At 53.2% G+C, this 15,561-nt stretch overlaps 2 protein-coding genes across 4 annotated transcripts in view; one reads left to right on the top strand and one right to left on the bottom strand.

Annotated features, from left to right (window-relative positions):
- The first annotated feature begins 6 nt into the window (after positions 1-6).
- On the top strand, positions 7-12,962 carry PCIF1 (phosphorylated CTD interacting factor 1). Of its 3 annotated transcripts, none has more exons than XM_016204826.2 (17): positions 7-125; positions 1,835-2,003; positions 3,401-3,543; positions 3,635-3,759; positions 4,920-5,057; positions 5,223-5,353; positions 5,490-5,644; positions 6,516-6,663; positions 6,757-6,840; positions 7,092-7,191; positions 8,254-8,416; positions 9,074-9,246; positions 9,388-9,474; positions 9,555-9,739; positions 10,415-10,508; positions 10,604-10,779; positions 10,866-12,962. In XM_016204826.2, exons 3-17 carry the CDS (start codon positions 3,420-3,422, stop codon positions 11,095-11,097), a joined length of 2,115 nt encoding a protein of 704 aa, XP_016060312.2. In that variant the 5' UTR covers positions 7-125; positions 1,835-2,003; positions 3,401-3,419; the 3' UTR covers positions 11,098-12,962. The 3 variants fall into 3 exon arrangements, with proteins under 3 accessions (XP_016060312.2, XP_016060313.2, XP_087674836.1); XM_016204827.2 differs by having other exon boundaries at positions 7-268; XM_087818710.1 differs by lacking the exons at positions 7-125; positions 1,835-2,003; positions 3,401-3,543 and having other exon boundaries at positions 3,742-3,759; positions 4,370-5,057; positions 10,866-12,961.
- Positions 11,211-15,561, bottom strand: part of ZNF335 (zinc finger protein 335) — a 20,267-nt gene continuing 15,916 nt past the window's right edge. The window contains exons 18-27 of the mRNA XM_016204825.2: positions 15,059-15,170; positions 14,611-14,985; positions 13,741-13,883; positions 13,506-13,660; positions 13,263-13,366; positions 13,093-13,170; positions 12,816-12,899; positions 12,662-12,727; positions 12,496-12,577; positions 11,211-12,402 (exon numbers count right to left, since the gene is read on the bottom strand). Of these exons, the coding sequence (XP_016060311.2) occupies positions 12,275-12,402; positions 12,496-12,577; positions 12,662-12,727; positions 12,816-12,899; positions 13,093-13,170; positions 13,263-13,366; positions 13,506-13,660; positions 13,741-13,883; positions 14,611-14,985; positions 15,059-15,170 (1,327 nt within the window). The 3' untranslated portion in view covers positions 11,211-12,274. The remainder of the gene's footprint in view (positions 12,403-12,495; positions 12,578-12,661; positions 12,728-12,815; positions 12,900-13,092; positions 13,171-13,262; positions 13,367-13,505; positions 13,661-13,740; positions 13,884-14,610; positions 14,986-15,058; positions 15,171-15,561) is intronic.

Below are 15,561 nucleotides of genomic sequence, written 5' to 3'. Positions count from 1 at the left end.
AGCGCGGAGTCCCAGCCGGGGGAACAAGATGGCGGGAGCGGCGCTGGGGAGGGAGAGGCGGAGGCGGCAAAACGGGCGGCCGAGCAGAACGTGTAGCCGCATCCCCTCGGGTCCGCTTCGGGCAGGTAAGAGCCCCAGGAAGCCATAGTCCTGCCGCGAGCCGTGCCAGGATCCGGGAGTCCGAAACCGGGCGGCAGTGGCCTCTCCGACGCTTTCCACTCGGGCCGCTTGCTTCGTCTCTGCCGCCGCCGCCATCTTAGGCCTGCGGGTGAGCGGCCAGGCCGGTGGACTGGGTGAGGGAGGTGGGCCCGGAGAGCGCGGGCGGAGAGGCCTCTAGGGCTCCTCCGCTGCCGCCGCCGCCACCGCCTTTGTGTCGGGCTCCGACTCTGAGTCGCCTCAGCCCGGGGGCGGGAGCGCGCGGCGGGGCGGGGGGCGGAGCCCGGGAGATGGGCCGGCGCGCGCGCCCCAAACAGCCCGCCCCCGCTGGGGTGGGGGAGAGGGGAAGGTGTGCGCGCGCTGGGGGTCGCCCCTCCTTCGTGCGCCCCCCGCACCTGCGCACTGAGCAAGTCCTTTGACTCCGCCCTACTGGGCTGGAGTAGTCTGATTGGTTTATTACTGAGATGGTCCCGCCCCATCTTTCTCCAATCCCGGAATCGTACTCTATGTTCTGGTGGGTTCCTTTGGTTGCGCAGATACAGTTCAGTTGCTTATGCTTAAACTGCTTGGCTGTCAAACTGCGGTATGCTGGGGGCTAGCGAGCTACAGAATAAATAAAAACGTTATCTTAATAATATTATTTATCTCTTACTGAGAGTGTACAACATGCTAGATTCTACGCAGAGACCATAGAGGTTGAGTGTGGCTTATAAATCGGGAAAATGGCAGAACAGTCTGGAACGTGGGTCTGTCCAAACCCAGATGGTACTTTGGTCAACGACCTGCTGCATCCAGATCAACTGGGAAATTAAAACAATTTTTTAATTGTAAAAAATTGGTAAAGATTTGAAATGGTATCAAGCAAAAAGGTTGGTCATCCCAGATGTCTCTCAGTCCCACTCTTGAGGTTCATTTAAAAAAATGCAAATTCTTGTGCACCTCCCCTCCCCATTTATGACTCCTAAGATGTGGAGTGAGGGACAGGAATCTGATTGTTTCTTTACAAGTCCCCTGAGGGTTCTGGTGCATAGCTGGTTTTGGAAACACTGCAGTGTCCCCATTTGGCTTCACTAAGCTGTGCTGCTATGCCTCCTCTGCATAGTTAATCTAACTGGTGCATCAATATCACACAGTATTTCTTGGGGAAAATAGTTTTCAATAAAGATGAACACGGTTATATAATGCATTTGCATGTGTGTGTGTTTTTTCAAGACCTCGTTCAAAAAAGTGTTTTTCACCCACTGTGGGTGGCTTTGGACTTGCCCCTGATCTGTGATATATATGGCTGTTCAATTTTCTCTTGTCTTAGCTATACTTTCGTTGGCAGGATGAGCTACACAATTTACAGGGGTCCAGTGTACAAAATGAAAATGTGGGCCCCTTGTTAAAAATTTACTAAAAATTTCAAAGCAGTGACAGCAGAACATTAAATTAGGCTCAGGGCCCTCACCATGGAGCTCTATGCAACTTATAGGCTGCAAGTCAATGAGAATGAACCTGTTGGTTGGAAAGCTTGAGAAGTACTCTTTGCATCCTCCAAACCCCCATCTCTCCCATAGTGTGTCCTGCCCTGTCCTGGAGGTTTCCAATTTGCTTTGTGTCATTGCCCATCTTGCTGTTGTCCCTGCTCTGCAGCGTTTCATAGGTCTGTGACTCTTTTCTTCTGTTTGCTCTGCAGTTGCTGATGCAAGGAATTCCCTGGGCCCCCGTTCACTCCACTGCTGACCAGCCCTCCCACGTGCTCAGCCTTTCTGCAGGCCTCCCCCTGCCTCTGTGGGACCCTGTGACTTCGGGTCCATCGACTGGAGAAGAAAACCCTCTCATGCTAGTGTTGCAGACCCTGGAGGGTGAGAAAAAGAGGGACCTCGTTCAGCCTTGAGACCTGTGGGCTCAGCCCCAAGGCACCAGGAACCCCTTTTCCCCAGAGACCCAAGGCAGCTACAGCTTTTTCTCCCCTTGGTCAGTGATTCCAAACCTTTTTGTTATCATGGCCCCTTTTTGTTGTATGTATTACCCTCTTGCTCCCTGCATTTTTATTTGCCAAACTGTACCGATGAAGCGACCATTCACTTTTCCCTTTCCAAGTTAACAAAGATGTCTACTACTGAGTGTACAATAAAATCAATGTCCCAGTGATTCCTATGATGTTGTCAACAACCAATCAGAGCTTCTGATCAGCATGAGATAATCAGTGTGACCACAATGAGTTGATAAAATTTCAGCAAGCAAAGATAACTGATGTTTAAATGTGCCTTTGTGGTCTTTGGGTGGGTAAATGTTTGATTTCTTTGGGGTATTGTGACATATTGAAAACACCATTAGGATCACCAATCTGGTCACAGTTGGCCACCTAGGAGTCTTAACAGCCAGGTTGGGAACTACTTTGTTTATTGAGACATGTGCTGGTTGTGTTTTGGGTGTGGATAGTAGGTAATAAACATCTGAAGGAGCTGACCTCCTTCCTGCTATTTAAATAAAATTTCACCTGGGGATTATGAAGGACTGAATTCGATATTCAATCTCAGTTCTGCTGGTTCTTTTAGTAACAGATTGCTTTCTTCCTACCCTGTAGTGTAAAGTGAGGCATCTAGTTAGATGCCATTTCCCTTCCTGGGCTGTGCTTTGTGCCAATTAGATTTTACTGGATAGAAGCAGGAGAGGAATTACAATTCCTTGTGGGAATAGCTTCTCAAAGGCAGACCCTGTTCTGTCTTGTTTGTCACTTGGTACTTTGTAAATATTTGCAGAATAAATAGACTTCCTCCTGGGTCCAGGTACCCTGGTGAGCACTATGGAGAGAGAGAAACTGGTCCTAATTTCTAGTCCTGGGAGTTCTGACAGTCTAATGGTGAGAAAAACCCAGCTGATAGACCACAGACTCTGAATGCTACAATATAGATGTTCATCGCCTGGAGGAGGGGCTCTGACCACCTTGCTTGGGGAGGGAAGAGTCAAGGAAGGCTTCCTGGAGGATGTGAGCCTAGTGGCAGTCTAGACAGAGAATTGGGGAAAGAGTATATCAGGCAAAAGGAGCAATAGAGAGTGCACCCATTTTACAGTTGAGGGAATTACAACTTAGATTCCTTCCGTGGCACCATGCTGGCCCTCCAGGACAGGACTGGATTGATTTCTCCACATCTGCAGGTGGTCACGGGGGCCTTCTAGGTTGTAATTGCAGGATGGTAGGTGGAAGTGACCTCCATGCCCTGCAGGCCCTGACACTCTTTGGTCCTCTGTGTGGCAGGTCCGGTGTGGGTGCTGAGATGGCCAATGAGAATCACGGCAGCCCCCGGGAGGAAGCGTCCTTGCTGAGTCACTCCCCAGGCACCTCCAATCAGAGCCAGCCCTGTTCTCCAAAGCCCATCCGCTTGGTGCAGGACCTTCCAGGTACTGGCAAGGGACAATGGCAGGGTGGTGGGGTCAGAAGGGTGCCCCAGGAGTACCCCTGACCCAGCGTGGGTTCCATGCTTATTTGCAGAGGAGCTGGTGCATGCAGGCTGGGAGAAGTGCTGGAGCAGGAGGGAGAACCGTCCCTACTACTTTAACAGATTCACCAACCAGTCCCTGTGGGAGATGCCCGTGCTGGGCCAGCATGACATTATTGTAAGTTCCAGCCTTGGCCAAGGGTCTCAGAGCAGCCTCTGGCATCTGGGTCGTCCCCAAATGTACCCTGATCAGCTATTATGTGCCTAGTCCTGGGGTTACTATGACAGCAAAACAGGACTTAGGTACTGCCCTCATGGGACCTAGACTCATATAGAGAGGCTGGCATGTGTAGACAGATGATTAGTGTGTGATACTGAATTTCTATTACATGTTTCTATTACATGTCTGTGCGTGGGATGCAGTTGTGAACAAGATAGACATGGTCCTGCCCTTGCATTCTTAGGGCGCATGATCTACTGGAGGGGACTAGTAGGATTACAATGTGGCAGTTGCGTGAAGGAGGGTGTTAGAGTACATCAGGGATTGTGACTGGGTCTGGGGTTGGGGTGGGGTTTTCTGAAAGCTTCTCTGAATTAGTGGTTAGGATGAGAAGGTTGGATAATGGAAAGTAGTAAGGGGGGGGCAAGTGTATTCTAGGAACTGCAGTGTCATTGTGGTAGGGCAGGTATGAGAGATCTGGTGGGAGCATGGGCTTCTGGATCTGTCAGTTGGGGCAGACTTTCTTTTCTTGGGAACAATCAAGTCAGTTGGCGTCCCTGTTTTTCAGATGAAGACACTGAGGCTCAGAGAAGGGAAATGACTGGCCCAAGACCTCACAGCCAGTAAGAGGCAGAGCAGGACTTGTACATGATATGGTTCCAGGGCTCCACTTCCCACCATCACATTGATACTTTCAGTAACATCAAAGGAGTTCCATCCACAGAGCCTTGTTTTTTAAAAAACAAGCATTTATTGAGTTTTTCTTTCATTCCTGACTTTCATTCTGGTTCTTAAGGAAAATAAAATACCATGTGTTGAGTGCTGACCTCATGCCAGATGTCACATTAAGCTGGTCATACTCATTGACTTGTTTAATCATCATCTCAATGGTGAGATATCATGACTGTTTTGAAGGTGAGAGAATTAGGAAGGGAAGTAACCCCCAAGGTCACACAGTTGCAAGTAGCAGGCAGGAGTGATACCCAGTACTCTTTCTGCATCCCAGCCCACTCTGTTCTCCGCGTAGGAGCAGGGGGTGGGGGTCATCAGGATTCCACAGTACTAGGACCCCTAAGCTTCTGGCCCTAGTTGCAATTCTGCTGGTCTCCCTCCTCCAGTCAGACCCTTTGGGGCTGAATGCGACCCCACTGCCCCAAGACTCAAGCATGGTGGAAACCCCTCCGGCTGAGAACAGGTCCCGAAAGCGGCAGCTCTCGGAAGAGCAGCCAAGCGGCAATGGTGTGAAGAAGCCCAAGGTGAGTGTCTGCAGCTCCCTGGTAGGCAGTTAGCAGCTTCCTGCAAGGGCTGGGCATTGGCAGGTTACTCAGGAGGGGGGCCCAGGCACAGCTCCCCAGGTGCGCACAGCGCTGGAGCCATCGGCCAACTCTTCTAACTTGATTCCTTTGATTCTTTTGCTCCAGATCGAAATCCCTGTGACACCTACAGGCCCATCAGTGCCCAGCTCCCCCAGCATCCCAGGAACCCCAACACTGAAGATTTGGGGGACGTCCCCTGAAGATAAACAGCAGGCAGCTCTCCTCCGACCCACTGAGTGAGTGCCTGCTGATTGGCTTGGGGGGCACCCGTTGTTGGTGGCCAGCCTGCCTGGGACTTGGGGTATGATAATGGACAGGGTGCCCCTCTTTCATTTTCTCTACTCTCCTCATTGCTTCTCTCTGTGCCCCAAGGGTGTACTGGGATCTGGATATCCAGACCAACGCTGTCATCAAGCACCGGGGCCCTTCAGAGGTGCTGCCCCCGCATCCTGAGGTGGAGCTGCTCCGCTCCCAACTCATTCTGAAGCTTCGGCAGCACTACCGTGAGCTGTGCCAGCAGCGAGAGGGTAACTGTCCCGTGGGCCTCGGCATCCTTTGTTTTCATCCACCTTTAGCAGGAGCAGGGGTCGACCAGCCAGGCTTGGGGATGGCACTCTGGAGCCCAGTGGTTGAGCATGCGCTATAGAGGAGACAGAACTGTTGGAGTCCCAGCTCCACTAAGTGCTGGCTCTGTGACCTTGGGCTCAACACTTAGCCTCTCTGCATTTGGGTTTCATCATCTGTAAGATAGGGACAATAACAGTGCCTACAAAAACGGTGGCTGAGGTAACAAAATAAAAACAGTTATTAACACTTTCAGAGTGCTTACTATTTGCGAGGCACTGTTCAGAGCCTTTCTATGTATCTGTAAAAGTGCATAAAAAAAGAGCACCTGTACTTCACAGGATTGCTGTAAGGAGTAAGTGGAATGGAAAGTTCTCAATAAATGGTAGCTTTAATCAATTAGTAAATAAACCTGCTTAAGTTTGCTGAAATACAGACCCTTCTTACCCTATGCAACATTTAAATTTTTAAATTTTATTTTTAGAGAGAGAGAGAAAAATATCCATTTGTTGTTCCACTTATTTATGCACTCATTTGTTGCTTATATGTGCCCTGACTGGGGATCGAACCCACAACCTTGATGTATCTGGACGATGCTCTAACCAACTGAACTACCTGGCCAGGGCCTATGTAACACTTAACATACTGTATAAAACTAGTGATTCTCCGAATATACTTTGGAAAATATTGCTTAGAATGGAAGCTCCTGACATAACAGGGGTCATGTCTTGTTTCCTGTTGCACCTCCAGTGCCCACACGATGCCTCCTGGGTGCTGGGCAGAGCGGAGTCTGCTGACTAAATTCAGACCATCATCAGCTCTCCTGTTCTGCAGGTATAGAGCCCCCTCGGGAATCTTTCAACCGCTGGATGCTGGAGCGAAAGGTCGTGGACAAAGGCTCTGATCCCCTGTTGCCAAGCAACTGTGAACCAGTTGTGTCACCTTCCATGTTTCGAGAAATCATGAATGACATTCCCATCAGGTATAGTCCCACAGCTGAGGCTGACGCAGGGCCATTTAGTTTGTGCCCAGTTCTGTATAAAAGGGCTCTAACTCTGTCTACTTTCTAATCTAGGTTATCCCGAATCAAGTTCCGGGAGGAAGCCAAGCGCCTGCTTTTTAAATATGCAGAGGCCGCAAGGCGGCTCATCGAGTCCAGGTTTGACACTCTCTCCTGCCCCCCAGCAGCATGGGTCTATGATGGGGGGTGGGTTTCATAGGCCATTGGCTCACACTCAAAGGGCTGTCATTGCTCTTGGTGGCAGAAGTGGGGCTAGTTCCCAAAGGCAGAAGAAAGGCTGTGATGTAAGCCTAGGGGTTGATGCCTGAGTACCAGTGGAAGTGGGATGGGAGGAGTAAGGAGAGTGGAGCATACACTTAACCACTGCCTCGCTGTGTGCCCTCTGGCAGGAGTGCATCCCCTGACAGTAGGAAGGTGGTCAAGTGGAATGTGGAGGACACCTTCAGCTGGCTGCGGAAGGACCACTCAGCCTCAAAGGAAGACTACATGGTGAGTGGCCCTGGGTAATGTCAATGGAAAGGCTGTAGCCACTTCCTCCCAGAAGCCCACTTTGCCTGCCCAGGCTGGGCAGGGCCCCACAGCAACCTGTTCCTGTGCAAAACAGCAGACCTTTGACACTCATCAGTCCCCAAACTCATGTGAATGGAGATGGTTGTCTAGACTCCTGGCTTTCTCCCAAAGAACATTTCCATTAAGGTTCTTAATGGAATCCTGTGCTTGGCTGCCATCAGTAGCTGCCTTTTCAACTTAATGAACAATGAACATCTCTTGAGATTTTTGGAAACAGACTGACCAACTGTCTTTTCTTGGGTGTGTGTATTCATACCATGTATAAGAGCTACCACAAGATTCAATTCCCTATTTTAATGTTTCCCAAACATTTTTTTTTCCTGGCCCAAACCCATCACTTCTTTAATTCTCCAACAGGACTAGCAATGGGTTTTCTTTTCAGGACCATTTTTCACAAGAAACAAAGTTTCGCACTTCACAATAGCAACTGTGTACTTGACACATAGAGGTTGACAAAGGTAGGTGTGTGCTCACTAGCCAGAGAGACTCATTTTCACTCATCACTTTCACATGTGTGATTCAGCAGAATTACAAAGGCCCACATTTATTCTTGCAAGTTAATAAAAGATCAAATTTCAAATCTGCAATGATTTAGGAAGGACCCCATTTTGTAATGGTTTCTCTCCCCAATAGACTGCAAATGCTTTATAAGCAGGGACTATGCCTGGTTATCTGTTTCCCCAGCAAGTATCATGGGATATGGCACAGTGTAACTCCCACATTAAATGATGGAATTTATTGGACACTTACTGTATGCCAGGGGCTTGTTAAGCCCTTAACAGTAATGATCATATTTAGTATTCCACCTAATTACCTGCCTTGCTAGGTAAGTATATCATGTACCCTTAAGATTCAGAGACATCAAGGGGTTTGTCCAAGTGACACAGCTAGTAAGTAGCAGAACCTGTTTCAAAATGAGGACTGCTGCATTCCAGCAGCCCTCCCTTGCCTGCGAGCCCATCAGAGCCCTATCTCCCCCAGGATCGCCTGGAGCATCTGCGGAAACAGTGTGGCCCCCATGTCTCGGCTGCAGCCAAGGACTCCGTGGAGGGCATCTGCAGTAAGATCTACCACATCTCCCTGGAGTATGTCAAACGGATCCGAGAGAAGCACCTTGCCATCCTCAAGGAAAACAACATCCCAGGTAGGAAGCCAGTAGCAGGGAACCAGCTGTGAGGCCATAAATTCTATCCTAGGCTGTGATTGAAGGGACAAGTGAGGTAGCCTCAAGGCACAGACTGGTTTGGGGAGGCCCATTCCTCCTAGCAATGTCTGGGACACGATCTGCTGTGTCCTTTGGCCAGGGGTCTCATGACTCCTCTAGGAAACGGAGAAGTGAGAGAAGGTGGGAGAGAAACACAGGCAGGGGGTAAGTAGTTAGACTTTCATTTATATCCATTCTCTGTCAGCCTGTTTCCTCAAACTGAGGTATGATATCTATAGGATCACATGAGGAGGATTCAGTGGTAACTTAAAAGTGTTTGGCCCCAACAGATCCCTAAGTGAGGTATTGTAACTATTGTGATGAAGATGATGTAGTTCTGCATAGCATCTGAGCCAAGCTTGCCTGCCAGGCCTTGAGGCATGGCCACCAGTTCTTGCCCCTACTAATCACCTGGCCGTGTCTTTTGTTACCGAACTGTCGGAGCTGCACTTACTCCTCTGTGGGATGGGATGTACCTCCCTTGGTTATTGGGATGAGGTGGGAAGCCCCTGGCACACAGTGGACACCAAGGCTGTCCAGGGTGAGTACTGGCTGAGTAGGGACAGGGTGGCCCCTCACTGCTCTCCCTGTCCACAGAGGAGGTGGAGGCCCCAGAGGTGGAACCCCGCCTGGTATACTGCTATCCAGTACGGCTGGCTGTGTCTGCGCCTCCCATGCCCAGCGTGGAGATGCACATAGAGAATAATGTGGTCTGCATCCGGTATAAGGGAGAGATGGTCAAGGTCAGCCGCAACTACTTCAGTAAACTGGTAAGAGCTGGGGGAAGGGGGAGGCAGGTCTCCACAGGTGGGAGAAACAAGGCTAGATCTTTCTTAACCCAGAATCCTCAGAAGCCAGTGATGAGGGAGGCACCTGTGCTGAATTGAAGCCCACTGCTTTCTTTCCCACAGTGGCTCCTTTATCGCTACAGCTGCATTGATGACTCTGCCTTTGAGAGGTTTCTGCCCCGAGTCTGGTGTCTTCTCCGACGGTACCAGGTATTGGCCTGGGGCGGCAGGGGAGGGCTCCTCTGGAGGGGGAGGCTGAGCATTAGATGCTGACTGTGGCCACTCTGCAGATGATGTTCGGCGTGGGCCTCTACGAGGGGACAGGCCTGCAGGGATCGCTGCCGGTGCACGTGTTCGAGGCCCTCCACCGACTCTTCGGTGTCAGCTTTGAGTGCTTTGCCTCACCCCTCAACTGCTACTTCCGCCAGTACTGCTCTGCCTTCCCCGACACAGATGGCTACTTTGGCTCCCGCGGGTGAGAGCTAGGGGACTACTGGGCCCCTCCTGCCCAGGCCTGGGAAGCTGTCATCCAGAGCACAGATCCCACCTCGGTCAGCTGCTTTCTAATGCTTTGGAGTCAGGCAGTCTTGGGTGTAGTCCCTGCCTTCACCCCACCAGCTATGTGACCTTGGACATATCCCTGAATCTCTGGGAGCCTATGACCCCAAGCCTGTGGGTTTCTCAGTGAATTAGCCCATATTTGGAGTACTAGGAGGAAAGAGAAATGGTGATACACACTCACAGGCCTTACAGACTAACATGGGGGTTGTGGGGGAAGAGGGAGATGAGCATGGAGCAGGAGATGATGCTGTCTCCAGTAGGAAGACAAGGCCAGGCCAGCAACAGGGGAAGTTCAGCAGCTAGGGAATTCCTGGGTATGGCTTGTGCTGTGGTGGCAGTGGGGTCAGAGCTGGATTGAGCTCCAGCTCCTCCACTAATCAGCTGGGTAGACTTGGGTCATCAAGCCTGAGCCTCTCTGTCTTCATCTGTTCAATAGAGGTGGCCACATCTTGTGCCAGGATGAATTAGGGATGAATGTTGGCCTCTGGCCTGATCAGGACCATCTCTTCAATGTGGCTGCCTACGGGTGGGGGAAGCACCTGTTTTTGGCTGAGGGACTGGGACTTAGAATGCTCACCTCTGTCCCTAGGCCCTGCCTGGACTTCTCCCCGCTCAGTGGTTCCTTTGAGGCCAACCCTCCGTTCTGTGAGGAGCTCATGGATGCCATGGTCTCTCACTTCGAGGTGGGTGTGCTGCTTCTGCGGTGGGGGATGGCAAGCAAGATTGCCAGCCACCTGGAGGGCAGTCCCTGACGTCCACTCCGTGCCACCTCCCACAGAAACTGCTCGAGACCTCACCGGAGCCCCTGTCCTTTATTGTGTTCATCCCTGAGTGGCGGGAACCCCCGACACCAGCGCTCACCCGCATGGAGCAGAGCCGCTTTAAACGCCACCAGCTGGTCCTGCCCGCCTTTGAGCATGAGTACCGCAGTGGGTCCCAACACATCTGCAAGAAGTGGGTGCCCGGGGAGGGCAGGGGGAGGAAGGCTGTGTTGATTGGGTCAGCCAAGCCCTACCCTAAGCCGCTGTCTCTGCCCGCAGGGAGGAAATGCACTACAAGGCGGTCCACAACACAGCGGTGCTCTTCCTGCAGAACGACCCTGGCTTTGCCAAGTGGGGGCCAACAGCAGAGAGGCTGCAGGAGCTGAGCACAGCCTACCGGCAGTCAGGCCGCAGCCATGGCTCCAGCTCCTCCTCCTCCTCATCCTCTGAGGCCAAGGACCGGGACTCAGGCCGAGAGCAGGGCCCTAGCCGAGAGTCTCACCCCACTTAACATATCTTGCGGGGAGGAGGAGCCCCAGGGTGCTGGTACGGACTGCTGGGACTCAGGGCTCTCAGGCTGCCAATGACATAGGAAGATTATGGCTCTGCCAAGGCTCCCCCTCCCTGCCCTACCCCCAACTTCCCACCTCAAACTCCAAGTCCACTGTAAATAGGCCCCACGCCTTCTCTCCCCCCTCCTGTGCCACCTTGTTTCATTTGTAAAAGGAAATACAAAAACCCTCCGGTAAGAATGAGTGAGGGTCTTGAGGGCAGAGAAAGCTGAGGAACCTGGAGCCACACTCCTGTACATCCAGGCTCGCCCCATGAACCCTGGGCCTTAACACCCCACCCCAGGGCTCTAAGTCTAACTTACCCTGCTGTCCCCAGAACTGGGACCCTGGTGGCCTTAGCCTGTGCCTAGTAGGTCTGGAGTCCAGAGCCTTGCACCATCTATCTGGTAAACCCCAAACTCCCACAGCTGAGCCTGTGCCAAGCCTGTGTTAATCCATCTGGGAAGCAGAGGACTGGTGGCTGTGCCCAGGTAGAAACCTAGACACCTGCTGGCCCTGGAACCACCACAGTGAGTGGGCAGCCAGGTGTGTTTTACCATCAGGGGTCTGGAGGAAATAGAGCTCAGAGCCATCACAGGCTGCTCCTCTGGGGCCCAGGGGAGGAAGTTGGGAGCTCTTGTGGGCTGTGCTGGGCATCTGCCCCAAGGGTCTGCCCTGCTGTCCGGCCACTGTACTTACAGAGGCAAGGCTGGATGCACTGTGGGCTAGGCTGCCTCCACCTCACTCCCCGCTTGTGGCTGTAACAGGTTCCACCTTTCCTTCTGCTCCCCAACTCCTTGCCTGCTTCAGGCTGTAGCAGCAAGTGGACAAAGTGAGCCGGCCAGGGCTGGACTCTGGTCCCTTTATTGAGACTGAGGCCAGTGGGTCCGTCAAAACAAAAATAAAATTTCTCTCCCAAAGCCTGCCTGCAGGCTGGGGCACCCAGCATGTCCTGGCTGGTGCCCTTGGCTGCCCCCCCAACCCCCATAGCACAGGTCTGGCTCCCTTGGAGCAACAGTATGCTGGCTGTCCAGTATCTGAAGATCCTAGGTACAGCAGGGAGGTGATTCCTGGTGGGTCCTCCCCACCCCTAGCAGGGCTAGCCCCAATATCCATGGTCTGTTGTGCCCCTGAGGCTCAGTCATCGGTCAGGGTGATGACGTCGTACTCGATGCCCTGGTGTTGCAGCTGTTGGATGTGTTCAGGCACTGTCTCCTCTGGGCCAAATAGGCCCTGGGCTTGGGCCATGGCAGCATCAGCCACCGCTGCCAGAGGAGGGGAAAGGATGGTGAGCCTGAGGCCCCAGAAGCTAGGCCTGGGCCCCGGGCCCCATGGTCTTCAGGATCTAAGCACCATACCTGTGACAGCTGAGTGTGCTGCAGCCTCTAGCTGGGCCTGTGTTACGAGCTGCTGGCTTGGGGACACAGGCACATACTGGATCTGGAGGGGAGAAGCCAATGAGATGTGGCCTTAGAAGAGCCCTGCCCATGCCCCAGCTCCACCTGGTCTCCCAAGGGCACTTACCTGGGACTCCTGAAGGAATGGGGCTCCTTGTTCATACTGGATGTGTGTGATTTGGCCCTCCTGTACCTGGAGAGAGGAAGCCAACCTGGTGATCCCAGAAGGAGGTTGTGCATCCCTCTCCTCACATCACACACACATCCCAGGCCTGGCCTACCTGGATGTGATGGCCCTCTGGGACCACAACATATTCCTGGGGGAGCAGGTGCTGAACTCCATCCTGAGAAATGATGTACTGTACCTGAAGGGTGGAGAGGAGGCAGGTGCTGGGGCCCTGCTCAGCAGGAGCTCAGTACGGATAGCAGAGCAGAGGGGCCTGGGGCGCTATTGGCAGTTGCAAGCACACACCCTGGGAGGGGTGGTTTGGAAAGTATTGCTTCCCAAAGTGTGGCCTGGGAGGGGGGCACTCACAGCTGAGGTGTTCAGCAGCTCACCTGGTTGTCGGAGGTCACCAGATGCTGTACTGTCTGGCCATCTGCTGTGGTGATCTCTTGGATGTAGGTGGCTTCCTCCTGCCACAGCCAAGCCAGCTCTAGCCTTAGCTCTCTATGAGCCCCACCCTTTCCCTTGACCTGCCAGCAGGGCCCCCAGTGCAGGCTCTTACCTGATTGGTCACTGTTTGCTCCTGGGCCACGATGATGTGTTCCTGTCCCAGTGCCTGCTGTAGCTGCTCTGGGCCCAGGACCCCGTGGCTGGACTGGAGTGCAGCTGGGCAGAGAGGGGAGCATGCTCATTCAGGGGCTCCAGGAAAATCTGATATGCCCCAGGCCCCACCATGGCCCAAGGGTACTCTCTGGAGCAGTGGCTCAAGTCCCTTGTCTACCCTGGGTCCCCTGGGGCAGCTCACTGTGCAGTGTAGCCAGTGTCTCGTCATCACTGTTCAGAATGATGGTCTGGGTGGGGGTCCCAGCTGGGGCCCGGGCAGTAGGGGTCCCTGCCTTTCTCCCATCAGGACTATGTAGCCGCTGGATGTGGAACTTGAGGTGCCCGTTCCGGTTGAAACTGCAGGGGAGGGACAAAGGCTCAGGGGCGGCCCTACCATGCATGCCCAGTAGCCCTAGCCCATATGTACCAAGTCTTACCGCTGCCCGCAGAGGTGGCATGAAAAAGGCTTCTCGTTGGTATGGGTCAACATGTGCCGCCGCAGGTCCTTCTTGTTCTTGGAGGCAAAGCTGCACTGGCTGCACTGGTGAGGCCGCAGGCTTGAGTGCTGCACCATGTGGGCCTATAGAGGGGCAGAGTTGGGGGCATCAGCTGGGTCTGGACAGACAACTCCCAAAGAGCTGTTAGGGAACTGTCCTCTGAACTGGATCTGGAAGGAGCTGGGTAAAAAGTACAAACCAGACCAAGATTTGGTGCCATGTCCTTAAGAGAGGGAAAGCCAGAGGCTCTGTCCTTGGTCACTTGGAAAATCCTGTCCCTGCTCAGACTGAGTTTACCCCTAAATGTATAGGTTCAGATGAAGGGACCTCTGACAGTCTCTCCCAGCCCTGACATTCTAGGCTCCTGGGCCCTGCTCCCATTACTGAAGTGCTGTGAGAATTCAGTGTATGGTTGGATCTGAAAACGAAATCCTCGGGTGAAGGGAGGGAGTCCCCCAAACTGGACCATGAACCTGCCCCAGAACCTCCCTTGAACTCTGTGCCCTCTGTATTCTAAATGACTGGAATTTCCCTAAGCATGCCACATGCCGCCACTTCTCTGTGGCATCTCCCAGCACCCCAAGTCCACAGGACATGTTCCCTGCCTGTGCTCTGCCATGTGCATTGTTTACTCTGGGGACACTGTTGGGCATCAGTCATGTCATCTGGTCTCCCTCTTCACAGACTGAGCTGCCTGGGAGCTTTGCTGAGTCATTTCTGACTAGAGAGGAACAGGGGGCTGGCTTGAGGGAGTGCTCAGGCAAGGTCTGTGACACAAGACAGTGCCAGTAGAGACAGGGTGGCACCTACCCGGACCTCAGGCCACTGGCGGGCGCTGAAGGGGCAATCAGGGCACTTGAAGGCACTCGGTCCAGCATGGGCCCGTTTGTGACTCTCCATTTCAGCTCGGCCATAGAAGGCCTCGGCACAGATCTTGCAGGAAAACTTCTTTGACAATGCAGTGGCTGCAGATGGTGGTGAGGGGGGCACTAGTAGGCCCAAGGCTTTGCTAGTTGTAGGAGGTGGGGAGGCAGAGCCCTGGGGGTCTCCTGTTGGGTGGGTTCTAGCTGGAGTTGGGGGCTCAGGGTCGTCTCTGGGTGGTCCCCCACACTGCAGCAGAGGCCACTTGGCTCCAGAGGCCAAGGCATCGGAACTTGGGAAGGAGATGGAGCCATCTGCAGTCAGCTGTGGAAAGATGGGAGCATGAAGAAGGAAGGATGGGAAGGGAAATGGGGTTTGGTGGGATACCCAGCCTCACCTCGATGTGATGCAGCTGGGTCCCATCAGCTGCCATGATGTAGTGGGTGCCAGCTTCTTTCAGGGTGTCACTCACAACCACAGCCTGGGCTGCCTCCCCTGGGGGCTCCTCGCTGTGGGCACAGAGGAAGAGAGAGGTGAGTCAGCATTCTAGGAGGGGATAGAGGACCACAGAAGTCCCCTTCCCCACCAAAGCCATCAACTGAGGGGTGATTGCACCACAGGTTAAATCCTGGCTCTGCCCTTTACCAGCTGAACCTCCACTGTCTTCTGTCAATGGTGCCGTGTCCAGAGTATCATCCTGCTCACGAGTGATAATCCCACCCCCTGATGGGCATGGTGGGGAGTGGCAGGGCAAAGGCCCAAGGGTTCCAGCCCAAGTCTGGTCAAGTAGGGGAGACAGGGCTGACAGGGACCTGCAGCTCAAGAGTAGAAGGCAGATGCTGAGACAGGGCTGCCTAGATACGGGGCCAGTGATCCAGACTCCCATCCCAACTACACAGT

The sequence above is a fragment of the Miniopterus natalensis genome, chromosome 7 (genome assembly GCF_054644295.1).
Source record: "Miniopterus natalensis isolate mMinNat1 chromosome 7, mMinNat1.hap1, whole genome shotgun sequence".
NCBI lineage: Eukaryota > Metazoa > Chordata > Mammalia > Chiroptera > Miniopteridae > Miniopterus > Miniopterus natalensis.
This window is presented reverse-complemented; position numbering and strand designations above follow the sequence as displayed.

Bases quoted from the DNA above. Each gene is read 5' to 3' on its own strand.
- PCIF1 (XM_016204826.2), top strand. From the start codon at position 3,420: ATGGCCAATGAGAATCACGGCAGCCCCCGGGAGGAAGCGTCCTTGCTG. The intron at 7,192-8,253 runs GTGAGTGGCCCT...TATCTCCCCCAG, and splicing joins CCTCAAAGGAAGACTACATG to GATCGCCTGGAGCATCTGCG. The intron at 9,475-9,554 runs GTATTGGCCTGG...GCCACTCTGCAG, and splicing joins GTCTTCTCCGACGGTACCAG to ATGATGTTCGGCGTGGGCCT.